At 49.5% G+C, this 10,875-nt stretch overlaps 1 protein-coding gene across 1 annotated transcript; it reads left to right on the top strand.

Moving 5' to 3' along the window:
- The first annotated feature begins 340 nt into the window (after window positions 1–340).
- Window positions 341–1,249, top strand: LOC123799994 (olfactory receptor 13G1-like). Its single transcript, XM_045809342.1, has one exon. The coding sequence runs from the start codon at window positions 341–343 to the stop codon at window positions 1,247–1,249; it is 909 nt and encodes a 302-aa protein (XP_045665298.1).
- Window positions 1,250–10,875: the final 9,626 nt, after the last annotated feature.

The following is a 10,875-nucleotide window of genomic DNA, read 5'->3' on the forward strand; positions in this document are numbered from 1 at the left end:
CTCAGTGATCTGTGATGCTGGGGAGACCAGCCCTCAACGACCAGGGCTCCAAGTCTGGTGATTTTGTGAATGGCCATCTCAGTCTTGCACCAGGAAGAGAGGGGTGAAGACTGGGGCTTCTCTGCATGTCAGGGGGCAGCTGCTTTCTCTGTGACGCCTCTGATCCCCGAAGTTTTCAGGGACACAAAGCTCCATTTTTATTACCAAAATAGTATTTGAAATTCTCTTTCTAAGTGGGTCACACACATATTTGCAAGACAGGATGTTCAGAACAAAGTGAACCAGTGAGTACCTCTTTCCTTCACAGCCAGGCTCAGAGTTCCTGCCCCCAGCGGCCGTGATGAACCAGACGCAGGTCACTGAATTCCTCATTCTGGGATTCTCAGAAACACCTCAGCTGGAAAAGCTGTTCTTTCCTGCCTTCCTCCTCCTCTACATGGTGGCCCTCTCTGGAAACCTGCTCATCGTGGTGGTCATTGGCTCCAGCCCTGCCTTGCACACCCCCATGTACTTCTTCCTGGGCAACCTGGCCGTGGTGGACGTCCTCTGCACCTGCACGATCCTGCCTAAGCTGCTGGAGAGCATGGTGGCTGACAGGACCATCTCCTACGGGGGCTGCATGCTGCAGCTTTTCTTCTTCACGTGGTCCCTGGGGGCTGAGCTACTGCTCTTCTCCGCCATGGCCTATGACCGCTACGTGGCCATCTGCTGGCCCCTGCGCTACAGCACCCTCATGGACCCGCGGGCGTGCAGGCTCTTGGCCGTGGCTGTGTGGACAGTCAGCCTGGCCAACACCAGCGTGAACACCGGCCTCCTGCTGCGCCTGCCCTTCTGCCACTCCAACGTGGTCCAGCACTTCTTCTGCGAGATCCCCCCCTTGCTGAAGCTCTCCTGCGCCCCGACACGCCTGAATGAAGCGATGGCCTTCGCTGCAGACATAATCCTGGCTGTGGGGAACTTCGCCGTGATCATTCTCTCCTACGTCCGCATCATCGCCGGCGTCCTGCGCATCCGCTCAGTGGCCGGCAAGCGGCGGGCCTTCTCCACCTGCTCCTCCCACCTCCTGGCGGTCACCTTGTACTACTCCACCGTCACCTACACCTACATCCGCCCGGCGTCCAGATACTCGCTGGGCAAGGACAAGGTGGTCTCTGTGATCTACACCTCCGTAGCGCCCTCCCTGAACCCCCTCATCTACTCCCTGAGGAACACGGATGTCAAATCTGCCCTCAGGAAGCTGCTCTGCTGAGCTGAGGTCTGTGTGTCCAATGCCCAGGCCGCACCACCTCCCCCAGAGGGTACGGCAGCAGGCCTGGCCCGGGGCGCCGGTTTCCCTAACGTGGGGTGTGTCCTGGTGTCTGGAAGCCCATCCTCCTTCCGGAAGACACACCCCAACGCACTATGCAGTGTCCAGGGAGCCCCGCTCTGACACCACTGCACCCTGGGGCCTCAGGAAGCCCCTCGTCCTTCCAGATCCTGGGTGTCCTGCGCTGTAGGGTCAAGGAATGACCTGTGTGCTAGCTCTGTGAACTGAAAGGCACTAAATGGATCTAAGAAATCATCAGTGTGGACATGACTCTGTCCCCAGCGCCGGCTAGCAATTTTCTCTCCAACATGCCTCTGCTCATTCTGCCCGAGGCAGGGGTTTTGGGTGAAGCCTGTGGCAGCTCGTCCCACCGCACTCAAGGCTGCCTTGGTCGCAGGGTGAGAGGCAGCGAGGGGGAGGGCGGGGGTGCGGGGGTGGTGCTTGGGGAAGGATAGCGTTTCAGAAGAGTAGGTTCTTCTGGAAGCAGAGGCTCCAAGAGTGGTCTTTAAAAAAATTTTAGCACTTTTTAGCGTAGTAATTGGACAAGGCTTTTTCAAGTCTGGCGTGTGAGGATGGTATAGGTATCACTGTGGGAAGTAACCCGGGCTGCTGGGCCCTGTCCTCCTCTGCCACAAATGACGAACCCAGCTGTCCTCTCCGCATGGACCCCGGATCCAGGGAGATTTCAGTTCAGGTGATGTGGGCACGGGGAAGTCCCCGGGGAAGGGAGGCTCCTTGTGGCCCAAACACTCTGTTCCCCTTGAGATTTAACTGTGCAGGGCTGGGGGTGGGAGGTAGGAACGTGTTGCTTTGGAAGTACGTGGACAGTAAGGCCCTTTGAGGGAACAGAGCTGCTGTCTCCCCCACAAGCTCTCTCACCGTGTTTCCTGGCCCATTCTCCTCCACATTGCCTTGTCTGTCTCCCTCTACAGACTTGAAGCTCTTTGAGGACAAGGACAACATCTTGTTCACCAGGGGTTATTTTTCTAAAGCGATTCATTTGCAAGCATTGTGCACCAGGCACAGGGCAGGAACCCAGTAAATACTACTTGACAGAGTAAACAAATGACCCAGAGATGATTTCTGCCAATTAGAACTAATTCTGGAAAGGCTGCACAGAAGCATTGTTGTGACATGACCATTCTTTTATGTTTCCCTAATCAAAAATAAACCTCACATTTATGAGGTTTATAAAACCTGTGAAAACTGGGCAGGGTATTAGGACGGTGGCCAGGGTCAGAGTTTGCAATATAATCCTAGAGCCTCTGAGCTTCGCACAGAGGTCACAGGAAGGTGGCTGGTCCGCAGATTCCTGTTGGGACTGGCTGTGGCCACAGAGATGCGGGCTTTGCCGGCCTTGCGTCTCTGACCCCAGGTGGGGAGAGGGTTGTAGGAAGTGCTCCCAGAGATGAACGCTGGGGCCAGAATTCTGCACGAGAGGTGCCCATCCCCCTCAGGCTGGGGGACGCACCCTGCTGAGTTCAGGATCTAGAACCACCACGGAGGGCCCCCAGCCCAGGGAGCCCCGATATGGCTCGTACCCCTACCTCGTGTCTGCTCCCGGGTTCTCTGTTTTTCAGTGTTGTAGGGATTCCCTGAAAAAGATCCATGGGGTTTCTTTTCATCACAAATGTGTATTTTATGCTAATAAAATTGGAAAACACAGGCATTCGAAAGGATGAAATAAAAAAGCAAACCCTTGTGATTCCGCGCAGAGGACGCCGTCCTGGTGCGAGCAAGTTTTGCTGATCTGTGTTGGCACACATCCACAGGCTTAATAAGCACAGAATAACTGTGTGGTTGTTTTAGAAGCTGTGTCTTCAGTTTAAAAAACCCTGTGTAATTCTTTCCAGGTCATTCCAGGTTCTTCCTAACTGGTTTATATTGGAAGTGCTCAGTTCCGTTGCTGCCTTGTGTATGCGGGTGTCAGGGGCCACCGAGGCCTCCAATTCCTGTCCTAGAAATGTTGGCCTTCTTCCTCTTCTCAAGCCCTATGTTCAAATTCTCAGCAAGTCCCTTGTTCTCTTCTTGCTTCCGAATACAATGTATGCATATTTAAGGATTTTTAGAAAACATTGAATTGAAAAGGACACAACAGGTTGTTTCTACTTCTACAATCTTTAAGTAGATTTTATCAGTACCCTCACACAGATAACAATTATAATCTCCAGAACAAATGTTTTTGATGCGTCACAATGCTTTCTAGAACCTGAGGGTGACCTAAACCAGGCAAAACTGGATAGGAGTAAACCTGGATAGAACGGAGTCATTGTAAGGATCTGTGTCTAGGCTCAACCGCGAGCTGAATTCTGGGCACTTATGACTCATCCCAGGGCCACAGGCCAGTTGGCTTGAGGTGTCAGAGGAGAGAGATCGCGGCTGCCAGGCAGATCGAAATTGAGGATAAATGTCTCAGACGAAAGAGGAGGTGCCAAGGGTCTTCCAGCCATTGGCGGATACCTGAATTGTGCAAGAAAGGGGGGCACTGAAAGGAGACAAAGGAGTGTCAGTATCTAGACGGCTCAGGGGGCTGATATGTGAGCTACTTGTCATCATGGGACAGACGGAGTTTGAAGTTCGAGTCCCACCTGGGTAGAAGGGCTTGATCGACACCTCGGGATCTCCATTAAAACCCAAGAAGGGCCACAGCTAAGGAATAAAGACTACGTCACAAGATCAAAGATTTACCTTAAGGCTAAAATCACTGAAATACAAATCAAGACCATAATGAGGAGTCACCTCACACTTGTCAGAATGACGTAAAAAGGACAAGCGATAATATGTGCGGAGGAGGGTGTGGAGACAGGGGAACCCTCGTGCACTGTTGATGGGAATGCAAACTGGAGAACAGATGAGGTCCCTATTCCATCCAAACATTAAAATAGAATTACCTTATGATGCAACAATTGTACTTCTGGGCACATATCCCAAGGAATTGAGTCAGAATCTTGTAGGGATAGCTGCACTCCCGTGTCCACTGCAGCACTGCTCATAGTAGCCAGGATAGAGAAACAACGTAAGCATCAGTGGACGAACGGATAAAGGTGTGACTCGTACACAGTAGGGTGCTGTTCAGCCGTATGAAGGGAGATCCGCCGTTTGTGACACTCGGATGAAGCTTCAGAGCATTATGCTGAGATATTTAGACAGAGAAAGAGACATGCTGTATGGTATCTCTTACATGTGGAACCTAAGAAACAATAAAAGAAACTAGGAGAAACAGGAAGTGAGGTGATGATTAACAGGGGCTGGGGGTGGGAACGCGGGGAGAGATCTGTCAAAGGGTACAAACTTCCAGTTACAAGATTGACAGGTTCTGGGGATCTAACGTACATCATGGTTATTACAACTAATAACACTATGTATTATACACTTGAATGTTGCTCGAAAGTAGATCTTAAATGTTCTTACCACAGAAAAGAAATGGTAATTATTTGACACGACGGAGGTATTGGCTAATGCTCTGATGGTAATATTTCTGCAATACACAAATTTTTCCGTCTACAAATGTACCAAACCAGCATGCCGTACACCTTAACTTACAAGCGCTACATGTCAATTGTATATCTCAATAAAGCCGGAGAAATAAATTTAAAACAATGAGAAAAAAACCGAGGGGCCATGTCAGAAGGCAAAGGGCCAGGATAGCACACTCCTGGCACAGCAAGAGGTAGGAGCTGGGGGGAGGAGCCTGGGGGGAGGGGCCCTCGCAGAAGCAGGGCATGTGACAGGAGACTGCAGGACGGGCAGCCTGCGCCTGACGGGTGGATGTTTGAGACCACACATTGGTGGGACGGAGGGACAGGAGTCGATGGGGCAGGAGATGGGGGCCTTCCAGGAGACACTCCAGTGCAGGCAGGAGCATGAGAGAACACGGCAAGGGGTGCCTTTGAAAGTGAAGTTCTGCACAGAATGACCCAGGAAAGAGTGTTTTGCCTTTTTGCTTATTTGATTTAAATATGTGAACAGTATGAGAAGCAGTCAGCCAGGAGGGAAAACCTACATTGCAGGAGAAAGGGCAGAGCCAAGGTGGAGGTCTCCGAAAGGGTGGGAGAGAGGGCACCCAGTGCAGAGCAGAGGAGAGGCCAGGAGGGTGGGGAAGCCAAGGTCAGAGGGTGAGTGGCTGTGCCAGACACACAATGGGGAAGGGTCCAGCACAAGGGACAGGCTGAGTGGGTCCCTAATTCTCCATGCATACGTCCCAGGAGAGTGGTGGTTGCAGGAAGCCTGGGTTGAAAAGCAGTGAGGGTTGGGCAGGCCCTCTGTCTCTCCCAAAGCCTGTGCTCTCACCACTGGGCACGCTCACCTCCCAAACCACGTGCTCACCACTTAAACACTGTGAGTCAGAACTGGTGGCAAGTCTCCACTGTGTCTCCAAATTAGACTTTATTACACTTCCTTGAGGTAAGCTGATCCACACTTTATGAATAAGATGATCCATCAGTGAAGTCACTTGCCAAGGACTCTCACTGTGGTCAGCTCTTGTCATGGACCCCAGCGTCCGTTCTGTCCGCAGCACAAAGGCAGAAAGCCCCCACTAGGGTGCAGTCTCCCTGGACTGGAGCGGAGCAGGGATGATGAGAAGAGCTGTTCTGTGTTCACGTCTCAAGAATCCATGGTCCAAAGCCACGGTCATCCTGGCTCCTCCTCTGTCCACCACACCTCCTGGGCACCCACCAACCTCCTCAAACCCCTCCAGACACACCCTCCCTTCATGGCCCCCCTCTACTGCCTTTCCAATTTCTTTCCTTTATTCCTGGAGAAGTGTTAACTGGTTTCCCTCCCTGCAGCCCAGCCCCTTTCTACTTCCCACACTGCCCTCAGGGGAGCTTCCTCAAAGCCTAGTTTTCTCCAGCTCAGGATCCTTCATTCGTACCTTGGTTCTGAAGTCACCGCCTGACATCCCACCTGACATGCACTCACGACAATTCTCGCCTCTGCTCCTCTGAGGCCCCGAGCTCCTTGCTCAGGCATTCAGTTCCCTGTGGATGGAAACCAGAAAGGCAGGAGCAAGGGGACCTCCTCAGCATGTGTCCACGAACTTTGCCAGGCCCTTCAATGTGTCGTTGGTTCTACTGCAATGCGGGAACCAAGTTGTAACTTTAATCACGACACAATTACACACGGTGTCCCACAATTTGTTGCTCGAGACACCCATCAGACCTCTCAGATTGCTAGTCTGCTGCCAGGTCTCTTCCTCTGAGGTCAGCTATGTGTGCGGTCCCCTGGGCAGCAGGCAGGGCAGGGCCAGAGTCTCTTCAGGGCGGGTGCTGTACCTCACAGACTTGGTGACCATCGTGTCCATCCGGACATCCACAGTGACAGGTGTTGTCCCCCTCTGACCAGGTCACTTTTATCCTAACCTCCACCTCCCTGCCCCGAGGACGGAGTCTGGCTGATCTCTGCCGGCCTTTTCTGGACAATTCCCTCAGCCTCGGCCTCAGCCTCCTGCGCCACCATCCTGTGCCCGTCCAGTAGGCACCATACATCGGAGTTTTGTCTGTGGGATTTGTGCACAGTCTGGGCTGGAGACACCATCTGTTGGTAAACAGACCACCCTGATCCTGAGCGGACATGTCCCTGGGACCTGGAGTGAGGGAGGTGGTGGGGACCATGCACTGAAGAGAGCACATTCTTTATTCTCAGGGGCCTAAAGAGGGGCCTTGATGATGGCGGAGAGCAGGTAGGTGGCGGCAAGAACGACGCTGCTGGGGGTCCAGGGTGACGGAAGCCACTTAGCTCCACACTGGGACGGGTTTAGCACCCATCCCATAGGTTTGCTTGAGAATTGGCAACATGGAATGAAACTTGATTAAACTTGGAAAATTTTTCTCTATAATCCAAACACTGCTTATAGAGTAAGACTCAAAAGCGCAGTTTCACTCTGAACTGCCTCTGGACTTTGCAGCCCTGCGACCGGCCCATAATCGCCAACATTCAGCTCATCACCCACTGGGATTCCCACTATCGAACACCTCATGCCACAGATGTGGTGAACACACAATCCGCACCGACATGGACGGAGCTGGAGGGGATTACGCTAAGTGAAATACGTCAGTCAGAGAAAGACAATTATCATATGCTCTCGCTCGAATGTGGAATTTAAGAAACAAAACAAAGAGGGAGAGAGAAACCAAGAAACAGACTGTTAACTCTAGAGAACACACTCATGGTCACCAGAGGGGAGCTGGGGGATGAAGGAGTGCACTTGTTGTGGTGAAAAAAATAAAACTGAAAACAAAGCACCACATGCTGCCCAGCTCCGATGAGAGGGTGTGGCCTGGCCAGCAGTTTCTCAAGGGGTGCAGACGCCTCTGCCTCTCCATGGGCTGCCCTTCCTGCCTTTTCCTCGGCACGTCGGTCCCTCTCTTCCACCTTTCCTGTTTTCCCTCAGCTCAATTCATGGTATGGACACAGTCCACAGATGAACACATTCTGCTTGGAAACTGAAACATTACGAGACAAAGCTGAAGCCCCTTGACCACGCCCCCAGCACCACTGTTGTGTGCTTGTTGTGTGTCCGTGCAAACCGCTGCCTGTGCATTCGTGCGCCTGTTATATAAAGAACGATCCCCCCGCCTCATAGCTTGTATGTTAACAATAGGATATGCTTTTTGTTCTGTAACTTGCTGTTTTCAAAGTCTGGAAAATCATGACTTGAAGACCTTGGTTCTACCAGATGCACTGCCCTGACGAGAGGCGCCGTGGCTTAGCCGTGGCCCCGACAGTGGTCTTCAGTTCATGTCTTGTTGCTGTGGCTCGTGCTACAGTGAGGATAGGAAGTGTCCGCCCCGAGGAACATCACGTGCTGCAGTGCACACTGGCGGTTCCAGGCCAGGGGAGGGGATGTGGAGTGACTCCTGGATAGCTACAGGGTCTCCATTTGGGCAACGAGAAAGCTCTGGACCAAGAGAGTGTGAGGATGTCGTCAGTGCCACTGAATCGTTCACTTTAAGATAGTTAAAATAGCGAACTTTATGTCATGAGTATTTTACCACACACAAAAATGTAGGGATCCTGGGGAAAATATTAAGTCACACGCCTTGAATAGATACAATTTTTATTTGCTAATTTTGACTTTAAAAAGTTGGGGAAATGCAGATAAGATGTCAAGAACCCCCACAGACCACATAGACATTCTCACAACGGTTATTCTTCCAATCCATGAGCGTGCAATGTCTTTCCATCTCTTTGTGTCTTCCTCAATTTCTTTCGTAAGCGTTCTATAGTTTCTAGAATACAGATCTTTACCTCTTTGGTTAGGTCTATTCCTGGGTGTCTTACGGTTTTTGGTGCTATTGTAAATGGAATCGATTCCTTAATTTCTCTTTCTTCAGTCACATTGTTAGAGTATAGACATGTCACTGATTTCTGTGTATTGCTTTTGTATCCTGCCACGTTGCTGAATTCCTGTATGACTTCTAGTAATTTTGGGGTGGAGTCTTTTGGGTTTTCCACATAAAGTATCAAGTCATCTGCAAAGAGAGAGAGTTTGACTTCTTCTCTGCCAATTTGAATGCCTTTTCTTTCTTTGTGCTGTCTGACTGCTGCGGCTAGGATTTTGTGTAATATGTTGAACAACAGTGGTGAGAGTGGGCATCCCTGTCGTGTTCCTGACCTTAGGGGAAAGGCTCTCAGGTTTTTTTTTTAATTATATTCAGTTAGCCACTGTATAGTACATTGTTAGTTTTTGATGTAGTGTTCAGTGATTCCTTATTTGTGTATAACACCCAGTTTTCATCACAACACGTGCCCTCCTTAATACCCATCGTCTTGTTACCCTAGCCCCCAACTCCCTTCTCCTCTTAAACCGTCAGTTTGTTTCCCGGGGTCCATAGTCTCTCAGGGTTCCTCTCCCTCTCTGATTTCTCCCCCTTCAGATTTCCCTCCCTTCCCCTATGATCCTCCTGCTATTGCTTATGTTCCACGTATTAGTGAGGCCATATGATAATTGTCTTTCTCTGCTTGACTTATTTCTCTTAGCATAATCCCCTCCAGTTCCATCCATGTCAATGTAAATGGTGGGTATTCATCCTTTCTGATGACTGAGTAATATTCCATTGCATATATGGACCACGCCTTCTTTATCCATTCGTCTGTTGAAGGGCATCTCGTCTCTCATTTTTTTCCCATTGAGAATGATATTCACTGTGGGGTTTCATAGACGGCTTTTATGATATTGAGGTGTGTTACCTCTATTCCTATACTTTGCAGAGTTTTAATCAAGAAAGGATATTCAGAGCAATCTACACATACAAGGCAATCCCTATCAAAATACCAATGACATTTTTCACAGAGCTGGAACAAACAATCGTAAAATTTGTATGAAATCAGAAAAGACCCCCAGTAGCCAGGGGAATGTAGAAAAAGAAAACCAAAGCCAGGGACATCACAATGCCTGACTTCCAGCTGTACTACAAAGCTGTGATCACCAAGACAGCATGGTAACTGGCACAAAAACAGACACATAGATCAATGGAACAGAATAGAGAACCCAGACATGGACCCTCAACTCTATGGTCAACTGATCTTTGGCAAAGCAGGAAAGAATATCCAATGGAAAAAAGACAGTCTCTTCAATAGATGGTGTTGGGAAAATTGGACAGCCACATGTAGAACAATGAAACTGGACCATTCTCCTATACCATACACAGAGATAAACTCAAAATGGATGAAAGACCTCAATGTGAGACAGGAATCCATCGAAATCCTAGAGAACACCTGCAATAACCTCTTCGACCTTGGCCACAGCAAGTTCTTGTAAGACACATTTCTAAAGGCAAGGGAAACAAAAGCAAAATTAACTTTTGGGACTTCATCAAGGTAAAAAGCTTCTGCACAGCAAAGGAAACAGTCAAAAAAACCATAAGGCGATTGACAGAATGGGAGAAGATCTTTGCAAAGGCCATGACAGATAAAAGGGTTGATATCCAAGATCTATAAAGAACTTATCAAACTCAATACCCAAAGAACAAATAATCCAGTCAAGAGAGAGGCAGAAGACATGAACAGACGCTTCTCCAAAGAAGACATACAAATGGCCAACAGACACATGAAAAAATGCTCCACCTCACTTGCCATCAGGGAAATACAAATCAAAACCACAATGAGACACCATGTTACACCAGTTAAAACGGCAAAAATTTAGAAGACAGGAAACAACAAATGTTGGCGAGGATGTGGAGAAAGGGGAACCCTCTTACACTGTTGGTGGGAATGCAAGCTGGTACAGCCACTCTGGAAAACAGTATGAAGGCTCCTCAAGACGTTAAAAATTAAGTTACCCTATGACCCAGCAATTGTACTACTGGCTATTTACCCCAAGGATATAGATGTAGTGAAAAGAAGAGGCACCTGCACCCCAGTGTTCATAGCAGCAAAGTCCACAATAGCCACACTGTGGAAGGAGCTAAGATGCCCTTCAACAGATGACTGGATAAAGAAGATGTGGTCCATATATGCAATGGAATATACTCAGTCATCAGAAAGGACGAATACCTACCATTTGCAATGACATGGATGGACCAGGATGGGATTATGCTGAGTGAAATAAGCCAATCAGAGAAAGA

This window comes from Ursus americanus, chromosome 6 (assembly GCF_024610735.1).
Source record: "Ursus americanus isolate L20-20 chromosome 6, mUrsAme1.1.p, whole genome shotgun sequence".
NCBI classification, from domain to species: domain Eukaryota; kingdom Metazoa; phylum Chordata; class Mammalia; order Carnivora; family Ursidae; genus Ursus; species Ursus americanus.